This window comes from Saccostrea echinata, unplaced genomic scaffold (assembly GCF_033153115.1).
Source record: "Saccostrea echinata isolate AGI-Se365-2 ecotype Australia unplaced genomic scaffold, CSIRO_AGI_Sech_v1 ptg000054l, whole genome shotgun sequence".
Classification (NCBI taxonomy): domain Eukaryota; kingdom Metazoa; phylum Mollusca; class Bivalvia; order Ostreida; family Ostreidae; genus Saccostrea; species Saccostrea echinata.
In genome coordinates, this window is record NW_026889803.1 from 14,859,885 (window position 1) to 14,873,498 (window position 13,614).

The window sequence follows — 13,614 nt, forward strand, 5'->3', positions numbered from 1 at the left end:
ATGATACGATTTCGTTTCAAATCGTCAACTATTTACATTCTTAAAAAATGTCGATTTAAAAACCTACACACAGAAATTGTAAAAGAAAAATCAATTATGGTCACAGAGCTACATAGATTTTTCAATTAAGATTTTTTTCATCATTCAGAATACGAACCAACAATGTGTCCAGTATTTACATTCATCGTTTCTTCTAATGAATAAAAGCGATGCGGGGATTTACACGATAATTCATCCCTTATTTAGCCTGAAGCAACGTCGTAGATATCTGTTTCACATTGGTTTCTTCGTTCGGCTCGTTTGCATCTTACTAATTGCCCGAAATGTAGTCACATTGGCAGAAAATATCCTTTGAGCGGCAAATGACCGTTTATTGCTGTTGGATGAGAGAATCCATTCATCTGGAGTTTGTCACTATCGTTTACGACGCCGTTCGCTGGAGAATAATTTGATGGGATAATTGAATACCGAAATTGCTGGATTTCTGAAACAGTCAAATCACCCATCAAGTATGGAAGGGAGGTTTGGATGTCTTTTAAAAAAATAAGAATAGAAGTTATGAATTGAACAAGCTTGTGCAGCATTAAGTGATGTACAAAATATATTGGTAATTTTATTTGCAGACTACGTTCCTGTAATGAAACATTCTGTTGGGTTCTTTAAGTTTGAGAGCAATGAAGCTGAAAGAATATCTGATGAGAGTAAAAGAAGAAATAAAAGAACGACATTTTTGGAAAAGTGTTCGTTGTGAGTTTTTTGGTACTTTGCTCTATGTATTGTTTGGATGTGCAGCAACGGTTACTTGGAACGCAGACAACCATGATCCCCACAAGATAATCCGGATTAGTCTCAGTTTTGGATTCATTGAATATATTCTGGTTTCTTCTGTTAGTCATGCCAGTGGATCACAATTTAATCCAGTTATTACAATATCTATGCTTTGCACTAAATACATAACTTTCTTCAGAGCAACTTGTTACATTTTTGTGCAACTTATCGCGGGAATTATATCGTCTGCTATTATATATGGATTGGTACCCGAGTATTCGCGAGATCATTTTGGAATCAATGTTCTTAATCCAGATGTTTCTCGAGGACAAGCGTTTGGAATTGAATTTCTAGGAACGTTTTTGTTTGTTTTTGCATATTTTTCTTCACTGAGGAAGAAAAACGAAAAACTGATGCCAAAAGCTCTTCCGTGTGGCGTTTCTATAGCGTCTGCTCACCTTTTTACGGTAAGGTTTGACAAAACTTCCATTTGTAAGTGTATATTGTTTAACGTTGTTTTTTCTATGTTAGCGTCAACAAAAAGACATGTAATACACTACATTTAGAATGTTTTTAAGAGTATTTGTCTTGCATTGAATATCATTGAAAATTAAGCAATTGAAATGAACATTTATAAACAAGAAGAACAAGAATTGCAAACACTGAAGTAGATTAATAAAAGTTGGTTGATTAAATTCATTACATGAATATTATTTATTAATATTATCCGCACGCATTTGCTGCTGATAATTGAATGGATGTGCTCGTCATTTACACGATTAATCTAATCATACATCTTCAAGGTCTCTTGTCAATACTCCCTATTTATGTTTGCATTCAATTGATCTTTCTATATATTAACGTTACTCCAATCTACTGTCGATAAGCAATTAAGAACTTGAATCTCTGTCCGATTCTCGTGAAATATGTGCCGTTAGCTGATCTTTTGGATGAGATACCGTTTTTTTCTCTCCAATACTAATAGATAGTCAATATCACAATAAATATTGGGTATATCCAGCATCGAATTTGCAAGGGTGATGTGCTTTTAGATACTTTTAGATACGACTATATTTCCCTGACTGTTGATGCGTGTTGCTTTTATGTTTAAACTTATCTTCTACTTTTCACAGACTGAAGCCACTGGATGTGGTATCAATCCCGCGAGGACCCTAGCTCCAGCAATTTTCCATAATGCATGGTCTAATCATTGGGTAAGCTTTCCAGTTCAGTGTGAAACTTTGTACATTTTTGATGTTCTTTTAAGTAAAAGGATATCACTTTCCAAAAAAGTTTTTAAAAATTGCTATTTTGATTTATGTGTATGCACTTTTGTAAATAGAAAAAATGAATTTAAAATGATCTGAGAAAATATCAATTTAAAATTCATATTCTTTCTTTGATGACAGAATAATTCACCAGTAAAAAAATAATCAATATCGGTAGCTTTATCGTGGATTTTTAATTTTTTTAAATTTGGTTTTTATTGAAGTTGTTTTCTCAATTTCGTTTGTCGACATCATGCATTTCATTCACTTTCTGTTATATTGTTAATTGTGTGAGAAATTTCATAATGTTGCAATGTTGCACAAAAAAGGTATCATTTTCACACAAAAGAATCAACAAAAGCTATTTTAAAATATGTTGAATTATAGCAAACGCAAGCACTTTGATTTAAAGATTGAATGATTATTTATTTGTCTAAAAAACACCCACTCTGTCAAAACAGTGATATAAACTATATTTTAAACACCTACAAATGAAGAATAGTTCACATATTTCTAAGTTTTGTCGTGAGTTTTTGCTATAAAACTTTTTCCTTCAGCTCATCTGGTAGAAAGTTTCAGTATCTTTTAATTTTTATTCTTTGCCACGAGAGTTGTACATGGTCTACGTTACAATACCTTTGAGTCAAGTTTTAAATTGAATCATGTTAAATATTCACAGATATTGCATTTTAACAGATATTTTGGATTGGGCCGATTCTTGGTGGCATCATCGGTGCATTTACTTTCGAGTACACTCGAGATTGTTCGATACAACTGAGGAATCCGCAGAATGAGGTCTCAAACCAACTCGTGTACAGTCTTGGAAACAAAGACGACGCTGCCAGCAATTTTTCGCTCAATACTGAAGTTCCGGGAGAACCGAATGAGATTATAGACGAACTGTAGAAAAAAAAATTGTTAAGACAGAATATGTGAAAGAAAAATCTTTTGTCAGTATTATGTTCTCGTACTTTATTTTCTTATCCATCCAAACTTCGACGAGATAGACTGTCAGTCTATACGCTTTTGTTGACTTGAATTCAAAATTGATGACTTTGAACTATTATAGGTTTTGAGGTCGCACAGTTCCAAACTTTGTTGTATAGTTTTCATCATTATTCACAAATATCATACTCACATTGTCGACCCACAAAATAATCGTTGGGTTCTACAAATACACTAATAATCACACAGTCCCATTTTATTTTCGCCCCTTTCGCCCTCTCCGCAAGTGGGCGAATTTTAGAGCTTGGCGAATTCAAAGAAGGCAAAGTGAATCATTTAAAACAACTATGTCTTGGCAAAGTCAAAACGGGGCAAAATTGTTTTGCTAGTATGAGAGGGCGAAAATAACCTTATATACAGTATGTCCTTCGCCATGTGAACGGGAAATTTTTTTTACTCTGAATGAGGACGCTTTCTTATTTTGATTGTAACAGTGCGACATTTAACTCCGGACACGACATTTGTCCGGACTTTCGCATACCACTTTTCCAAAGATACATGGAAACCATTTATGTCATCTGGTGGGATTTTTTTAATCGCACAACATGGACTAACCTTTACACCTGAATATCTTCTAGATTAAAAGATATTACACCTGCAATCAAGAAATCCCATGGGATTATGGTGGGATTTTCTCTCCTAACTAATATCCCACCATTATTCTGTGGGAGAAAAATGAGTTCTGTGGGATTTTTTCTCCTATAGAAGCAAAACTCCCATTTTTAACCTTACATGGGATTTTTTATCCCATAATTTGTGAAATAGGACAAGAAGTTCTATAATTGTCACTAATAGGATTAAAAGTTCTCTAACAAAATGATTTATAGAATATTTTATCCTACAGGAGAATGGAAATTGTTTTTATCTCTTTAATGTACAGGGAAAAACAGTCCATGTTCTTTTAATCTAATACAGTCAAGGGTCAAAATTATTTTTGAAAGCTTTTTGCCATATAATTCATTGCAAACTTAACATTTTAAAATCATTACTTTAATATTTCTACTCTAGCTTTATATCACTATAAAAAAAACTTTACTGTCATATTATATACATGCTGTGGTCTAGATATAAAATTGTTATTCTTTACTTTTATCAGTGTTTATCATAAACCTTAAATAGACTTCTGCATGGATCTATCTTGAAATGATTTCATAATGAATGGTAACTAAAATATTTTTGTAAATATCATTGAAATAGGTTTGTAATGGGTTATAATTATAAGTGCTGAAATACTTCCGACCTTTAAATGTATTTTATGAAACCACCTTCTCGGGTGCTCCTTATACATAGGAGGGAATTCCATAACTGAACTGAACTAAAACACCTTTCTTTTTGACTTATTAATTGCGCTGAGGTGATTGTGGACTAATTCAAGCATTACGTATTAAACCAATATCTCAATAAAATGAATATAAATGAGACTAAATTGATTTAAAAGTACGTGAATTAATCCTTTCAGCAGACTGCATCTTTCCCTGTTCTTGCATCACAGTTGCAACAATGCATTTACAGAATGTGTAATTTTACTACGAATACAAAGCGCAGTGGAGATCTTGATCGGTATTGGGTGGATTCGTCGCGACTATTTGGATTCACTCCGGGCGTTTCGTTTCATTCTAGATAAAGTATTCAATTGTTCTATAACGACTATATTTTTCTACTTTAAATGAATGTTGAATTATTTTTAATCATGGTAGCGTTTTCACTCGGAGAGCGTTATCAAATAAAAGTACTCAGCCAAGTGAATTTGCATGAAATAAAAGGAGAAAACTTGTAGTCCACTCAGGTTTCACAGATGAATTTAGGGGTCAAATAAATTCATATGTTATATGCATGCAGGTATCTGACTTTAAAAACTTAATTTCTATTTTTGAATAGTAATTATGACTGTATTTATAAGGCAGATAAAGCTCTCCCTTTTCAAATAATTTATTTAAATTTTAAAACCTGGTCTTGAGTAGAAAAAAAGTCTCCCATTGGTCATTTTCTTAATGTTTCAAAAAATATACACAAATTCATTTATTAGGTTTGATTTACTAAGTGAATGCTATGACAAAAAAATCTATTCCAAACTGGCTAAATTTCATTGAAAAGTACAAAAAGTTATGGTAATTTAATTAAGTGAACACACCAATTCCTATCGATGGAGTATACCATGATGATGGATTCTCCCTATGAAAATTTCAGTCCTCTTACAATTTATCAATTGACATTTAGAAAGTACATGCTATTGCAAGCAAAATAATATCAAACTGGCAAAATTTCATTGAGAAATATAAAAGTTATGGCCATTCAAGAGAACACACCAGTACGATTGACAGAGTATAATATGATGATGGATTCTCCCTATGAAAATTTCAGTCCTTTTACAATTTATCATTTGACATTTAGAAAGTACATGCTATTGCAAGCAAAATAATACCAAATTGGCAAAATTTCATTGAGAAATAAAAAAGTTATGGCCATTCAAGAGAACACACCAGTACGATTGACAGAGTATAATATGATGATGGATTCTCCCTATGAAAATTTCAGTCCTTTTACAATTTATCATTTTATATTTAGAAAGTACATGCTATTGCAAGCAAAATAATATCAAATTGGCAAAATTTCATTCAGAAATAAAAAAGTTATGGCCATTCAAGAGAACACACCAGACTAGTATGATTAACGAGTAATATATGACATGATGATGGATTCTCCCTATGAAAATTTTAGTCCTCTTATAATTTATCACTTTACATGTAGAAAGTACATGCTATTGCAAGCAAAATAATTCCAAATTGGCAAAATTTCATTGAAAAGTACAAAAAGTTATGGCCATTCATTAGAACACACCAGACTAGTACGATTAACGGAGTAATATGACATGATGATGGATTCTCCCTATGAAAATTTCAGTCCTCTTACAATTTATCAATTGACATTTAGAAAGTACATGCTATTGCAAGCAAAATAATATCAAATTGGCAAAATTTCATTGAGAAATAAAAAAAGTTATGGCCATTCAAGAGAACACACCAGTACGATTGACAGAGTATAATATGATGATGGATTCTCCCTATGAAAATTTCAGTCCTCTTACAATTTATCAATTGACATTTAGAAAGTACATGCTATTGCAAGCAAAATAATATCAAATTGGCAAAATTTCATTGAGAAATAAAAAAGTTATGGCCATTCAAGAGAACACACCAGTACAATTGACAGAGTATAATATGATGATGGATTCTCCCTATGAAAATTTCAGTCCTTTTACAATTTATCATTTGACATTTAGAAAGTACATGCTATTGCAAGCAAAATAATATCAAACTGGCAAAATTTCATTCAGAAATAAAAAAGTTATGGCCATTCAAGAGAACACACCAGTACGATTGACAGAGTATAATATGATGATGGATTCTCCCTATGAAAATTTCAGTCCTTTTACAATTTATCATTTGACATTTAGAAAGTACATGCTATTGCAAGCAAAATAATATCAAACTGGCAAAATTTCATTCAGAAATAAAAAAGTTATGGCCATTCAAGAGAACACACCAGTACGATTGACAGAGTATAATATGATGATGGATTCTCCCTATGAAAATTTCAGTCCTTTTACAATTTATCATTTGACATTTAGAAAGTACATGCTATTGCAAGCAAAATAATATCAAATTGGCAAAATTTCATTCAGAAATAAAAAAAAGTTATATATAGCCATTTAAGAGAACACACCAGTATGATTAGGTGAGTTTAATTAACATGGCAAATGTTCCCTATGAAAATTGAAGTCTTAATTTTTACAATATCAGAATTTCTACTCTTTTCTATATCAGTATAACTTTAAATTTTGGGTTATTTTTAAATTTAAAGGATTGTAATTATATTGATAATTTTTTCAAGGAATGAATCAAAGAGCTGAGATGTATACCTATATAGTTTTTCTTCATACAAAAACTTACGATGAAATATGGCACAGTTAGATATTCTTCATTTAATTTATACACTTATTATTATCATTAAATTTCCCAAACAATTAGTTATGAAATGAAAAATACAATTTCTGGTAAATTGAGTCTAAATTCTAAAAGTGATTGTAATCTGCACCATAAAAGACAGTACTGAATGCATTGTAATAGGAAAGGTCATATTATATGTATGCATATATATAAATTGGTAAAATTAAATTGAAATGTTAGAAAAGTATATTTTATGAATATATATTTTTAATCTGTTAAATAAGAAAAAAATAAAATGTTGAATAAATGATGGTTTTTTAATTATGAAAATGAGTTGCAACAGATCTTTGAATGAGCAAACCATGAAGCCTGATGTGTACATTCAAATACATGTATTTTGATTTTTTTTTTTTTTTTTTTTTTTTTTTTTTTTTGAAACAGATACCAATAACTGTTTTCATGTGATAATAGCACTAACAACATAATTAGTCCAACATGTTGTTACCTAAACTTAATTAACAAGGTTAACTATATTTACTAATTATTAGCCATTGTCATCTTCATTGTTTTGCAGTAAAAAAAACTATAACTATACATATTTTTGTATGTCCATTAATCAACACTTTAAAATGTTGTTGTTTTTTCTTGGAAAATGTTTTAAAATAATTTTTAGAGTAGGTACTCCAAAACAAAGTATATACACAAATTGATAATAAACAGGAAATGGCTCGAGTCATCATCAGTCGGTGTGGAGATGAATTGTTGAATATATGTGTATATCACTGTTTACATTGAAGTTCTGGGGAAAAAAAGGTGTGAGAATATTCCCTTCAGGCTAAATTTTACAATATATTTTCAAAGGTGTGAAATTGGAATCCATTCAATGATTTCAATCTGATCACTCTTTTACAACATTATTATAAGATTTTCCAGAATCAATAATAAAATTACTCTAGATCTCTTGAAAATTCTTCAGCAAATCAAAGATACTGAAATACAATCAAGCCTTTGGAAGCAATTTCAGTACTCTTTTGAGATGGGGTGGGGTACATGTAAGGAGGTGGGCTCAACTGATGAAGAATTTATAGAAGCAACTTTTATAATTTTGTTGCATAATATTCGTAGCGTAAAAGAGACGTCTGCATATGGGGGCAACATTTCTTCTGCTTGATTTTTTAAAATTGTTTTAATTTAATTTTTTGTTTTACTGAATAACGATAAAATGTGTGAATCGTTAGCTTTCCACTCTTACTCTGTATTTGGTGTTGATGTGCAGTGCTAAGTTTGTACAATCTCGTAAGATTTCAATACTTGTATATAAAAAAAAAAACCTGAAATAGACTTGAAATTAAACAACAGTGGCCTTATCGGCAGACATATGGCTGCAATTAGCCCTTTGTTTTATTTCACAAGTCCTGCATCTAGTATCTGAAATGTACTGTTTGTACACTTTGAATACAAGATTATTGATAGGAAAGTTAAGTATATGTGTATACTTTTCACACGGAATTTACATTTGGTACATCATTAACTTTCAAATATCAAATTATATATTTTTATTCATTTTTACTATTTACAATTTAAGGGTTTGGTTTTGTGTGCAGCCAAGTGAGACTCACTAAAAATAAAAACCTTAATATCTCAAAAATTAAGCCTTGTTAACACTTGAAAACTGGTCCATGTCATCTTCATAATGAAAACAATCTCTGGGTATATGCAGCTTAATTAACACTTGCAGCAGTTTGCAGCTATGAAGTGCACAATACACCTGCAGGACTGCGCAGCCACAGGTTTTAGTAGTGCACCAAAAAATCCAAAAAAATATGAAATAGTTAAACCAATTAAGTGGCTACAACTATTTGTGAAGAACCTTTGATTTAAATGTAAACTCACTACAATAGGTACATTTCTTTAAATGCATACTTGTTTGTTAAACAAGAAAATGTTAGCCATGAAAGTAGTCCCAACCACATGGCAATGTGTTAAAAATAGAATTAAAGAGACTCACTGTTGATCTAAAAATAGCACTTTATATGAAAGCCCAGATGTATCTAAAATATTACTCTATGGTGTGTACAAAACACAGTGAAATTAATGTTAGAAAAATAATTTTCTCCTTAAAAAATATGCCAAATAAGATGTTAAAAATCTGCAGGGATAATGAAAGTGGGCAATTTAAATAAGAGGCCTGGCCCACAACATTCACTTGAGTTACCTTGGTGTTCTTCAGATTTCTAAGACATTCTTATCCCCCTTAATTCTCATAAAAACAAATTTGAGCCAATATTGTGGCCCCACCTTGGGTCATAAGGCCATGTCTAATCCAAAACTGATTCCACAACATGAGGATATTTCATTATCAATATGGCTAACATGGCTTATATGTTTCCTAAAGTTTTTTTTTTCACATGTATACATGCATTTACCAATTTATATATAAAATCTGATCTCAGATTTATTTGAAGGAAAAAAAATGAAAAAAATACAAATAGGGAATATTTTAATATTATTATAAGAATAAGTCTGGCAAATGATTTTGACCAACTTGAATCTTCACTACTTGAGGATGCTTGCATACATTATGAGTAAATCATTACCTTGTTGTTCATTAAAGGATGATTTTTTCCTATCTATTCCCATGTCAAACTTTGATACCCCTATTTCAAGGTTTAATTTTTATGGATGACAGATGGACAGACACCAGAGACTCTTTAATCAGAAAAGTTCAATAGAGCCTCTGCTCAGATGAGCTAAAATGTAAATGTCTTTGATTATTGTAAAAAAGTCACCAAGAAGAACAAAAGAAAAGGATGATAAATGAACTTTTTTTATTCTTAATCACTTCCAGGATATTATATTTCTTTTAATATGTTAACCAGTATATGTTTGACTATTTTTTGTGAAACTTTCTTTAAAGATATAAGGTATAATTTTATAAATAAGCTTCAATTCTAACAATATAACTCTAATATAACTCTCTAAGATATTTGAGACCTGTGTTCTTAGCATGGGTTTCACAAGAGTGACTTTAAAACATTTTTTTGCATTTAATGCACTAAACAATATGAATAAATTAGATAAAACACTATTATAATATCCTGTATCAAGATCCCAAAATGTTCTTCATTGTAAACTCGTGGAAAGTTCAAATTAATATGTATTTTTGTTTGGTCATCATATTAACTTTTTTTTAAAATGATGTTTGGAAAGTTCATAGCATTTGTTCATACAACTATGAAATCAAAAATATTAACTTTCTTTAGTCATATCATATGAAACTAAATCACAGTCTTCACATGTTGCTGCTATTTTCTCCAACACTGCTTTCCAAAAGATTAACTGTTGAGACAAACCAACATGGACCAAACCCTCTGTCATTTGAATGATCTCCTTGACTTTGAAATCTGTAAAATATTAAATATAAATAATTTATAACATATCACTAAAAAAACAATACTGTTGATCACTCTCAAAGAGGGAACTTGAATTGAAAGTTAAATCTTTACATCATGACTAAGTAAAAAGTATGCAAAGATAGACATGTAAATTTCAGGGTCAAAGGCTACACATCCCTCAGCAATGATGGTCACATTGTAAATCTTGGTTAACACTGATTGTTGGACTGAATATATCTTATTTTAATTTACAATTAGTGTAGATCAGAGTAGTTTAATCCATATAGAGATAAATGAGTCTAATCTGTATACAAAGAGGTCAAACATAAATAACATCAATTAAGGTAAACCCAAGTGATGGTCATGTCATCTTGCCTTGGGAAGTAGATGAGACAAGCATATAAGATCATAATGAAATAAAGCAAACAAGTACAAAATCTGAAGGTTAAATGACAAGGTAAGGATTTGATGGCAGAATTTTAAAAACCTGATATGATGACATGTGTGTTAGTAAGCTACAAGAAGATGATCAAAAACAGTTCCTTCCAAAAGAGATTGAAGTTTTCAATTATTTAAAAATAACCTCTGATGTGACTTCCTTTTTTCAGTCACTGTTTACCTAACAGTTGTTTTTTTTTTATCATTAAAGTCAACTGCAATATAAACAATTACTTTTATTGGGTTATAACATGACATCACACATATTAGGTTTGATTATTCATGTTAACGATACTTAATTCACTCAAGCAGCCTCCGGTAGGAGAGAACTGTAGGCGGACTCCAACCATGGCTTGAGACAATGTGATGGACACATACACAACATTCACTTAAACAAAATCTTTCTTTTCATCCAACCGCATATATATTTCTCATCATAAAAATTGTACATTCTTTCATTCTGTACACATAGAATAACATCTGAATCCAATTATACAAAATGAAAATGACTAGTCAGCTCACTGTGATTATAACACCTACCTTATACCCTTATACACATGTCTATTAAATTTACAGAATCATTTCATTGGGATATAAAACTTACCTTACAGGGGAGGTTTTTGGGAGGGCTCCAACACAGGTATCACATGATTATGAAATGCAGAAATTGACAGTCCAGAGAAAATATCTGTCAACAGTGTTCTTTTTTGTGAAACAAGGCATTCTGTAAACATGGTAAACATAGTTATAATAAATTTTAGGAAAAAAGTTCAAAAACAATTCTTTTAAATCTAGATATTAATATTAATCTTTGTTGAACATGTTGAAGGGTGTCAGTGTTTTAACTGAATGGTATTCATTTCCTGAAACTGTGTCCGATAAAACTTTTTTCTATGAGACATTATAAGAGTAGAGTTTTGCTTCCATCTCTCAAAATTATGTGAATTTGAATTTGATTATTGTTTGTTATCTTCATATTTCATTGAAAGTCTCTTCCATTTTTTTTCTTTAAGCATTTTAACCTCAATGTGTCAAACTATACCAGATTTCTTGATTTTTTTTATTGGTCCCATCAGGATAGAAATAACAAGGTTTGCCTGTACCATTAAAATGCAGGTCCTCCAAAAAAATATAATAATAATAACCTTTGAGATAAAGTGGTGGCTACATGTACATTCATTTTTTTTCTTCAATTTTATAGAAAAATCTTAGAGGTTTCTACAAGAATATTATGGTATTTATGGATCAATACCAAGGTTTACCCCCCACCCCACCCCCAGCACCTTATCTCTTCCTTACAAGTGCAACCAACAACCTAAGTCTGATTGAGCATATGAAAAACTTTGATAAAATGAACATTCAATTAAAAATAAACATGCATGCTTGGTAGCATTTGATTCAGCATGCTCAATGGTAACTTAAGATCAGGTAAGACCCCCTTATTGTACTCCCTTTTTGATGAAACCAATGCAGCTGCAGAAATTCAAGTTTTCAATCTTAACCATTTTCAACTAGAGAATATTAATTATTAATACTTTATGCAATTTTCATCTTTAAAAAAAAAGAGCTGTTTTTCAATTTTGCTGCACTCTTCATCAAATTGATGAACATTGAACAATTTACCTATCAAGCAATAAGCAAATTAAGTTGACATCCTTGAAAATTTTTATCGTTTAATTTACTTTTCCCCATGAGAACTACATATACTGCACTAATCTGCAAATCAGAAGGACCAAGTCCAAAATGATGGTTTGTATACAGTACAAACTTATGTGAAAATTATTTATATAAATAATTAATAATACTTGCATCTCTTACAAAAAGTAATAAAATTTGAATATCAAAATTTTGATCTACAAATAACACATCTGATTTACCATATATGTGTACTACGTAGAGCCACTTCACTTAGCCGTCATTGGACATTTAACTTGGTGTGCCTGAGGCTCAATGAAGGATCTTACACAAAAATCGCTCATTAATGAAAACAAAATTTAGTTCTTTACTCTACTCATAATATTTGAAACCATGTTTTTGACTGAACTATATTTTTATACAATAACGAATACTTTTAGTATTTTGAAACATAGTAATATTTATTAGAGGAACCTTAAATATTGCCCGCTACCAAATTGTGGTCTGCAAGAAACACGTGGAAATTCTCCGATCCTTTGTATAACGTTTAACCTTTTTAAAATTGATGTGCATCAGATCGCAGGCGTTGTCATACTCCAAATGTATTACTGATACTAGGAGTTATATCGTATTTCTGAGATAAGGCTCATAAATCACAATAAACACAACAAATCGACTTACCAGCTCCTACTTTCACTTTAGCCGAATATCGCATGGCAGACCTCAGAAATAAACTACGCTGAGTGATTATAGTTCTTAATTTTCGTGCAATATTTTTCAATATTATATGACATTGTCCTACATTTGTAGGATTAATATGCTTATTTGATAAAAGGTAATTAATAGCCTTACCTGCAAAAGAAATAACAGACGTTAAATTCAGTCGGAACTGCTAAAACTGGGCGCGTATTAATTTATCTGTCCATTGTAAAATCGAAGACGGAGCATTCCCTGATATGACGTAAACATCGATGTTACTTTTATAATAAACAATATTTAACATTTAGATCGAAACATTCTAATAGCTGGAGATGTTTTACGAAATATCTCTCTAATTGCTTTGTGTAATCGGGGTACTAGAGACATCAGATTACAGAAATAGTCAGTTGGTTTCAATACCGGAATGGCAGCCCCCAGATTTCGCATGGCGGACATGCC

General features: G+C 31.0%; 1 protein-coding gene across 1 annotated transcript; it reads left to right on the forward strand.

Moving 5' to 3' along the window:
- Positions 1 to 360: 360 nt before the first annotated feature.
- LOC133206203 (lens fiber major intrinsic protein-like) lies at positions 361 to 3,443 on the forward strand. Its single transcript, XM_061342144.1, has 3 exons — positions 361 to 1,235; positions 1,902 to 1,982; positions 2,733 to 3,443. The coding sequence occupies exons 1-3, from the start codon at positions 675 to 677 to the stop codon at positions 2,940 to 2,942; spliced, it is 852 nt and encodes a 283-aa protein (XP_061198128.1). The 5' UTR covers positions 361 to 674; the 3' UTR covers positions 2,943 to 3,443.
- The last annotated feature ends 10,171 nt before the right edge of the window (positions 3,444 to 13,614 follow it).

Bases quoted from the DNA above. Each gene is read 5' to 3' on its own strand.
- LOC133206203 (XM_061342144.1), top strand. From the start codon at position 675: ATGAAGCTGAAAGAATATCTGATGAGAGTAAAAGAAGAAATAAAAGAA. The intron at 1,236-1,901 runs GTAAGGTTTGAC...TACTTTTCACAG, and splicing joins CGTCTGCTCACCTTTTTACG to ACTGAAGCCACTGGATGTGG. The intron at 1,983-2,732 runs GTAAGCTTTCCA...GCATTTTAACAG, and splicing joins ATGCATGGTCTAATCATTGG to ATATTTTGGATTGGGCCGAT.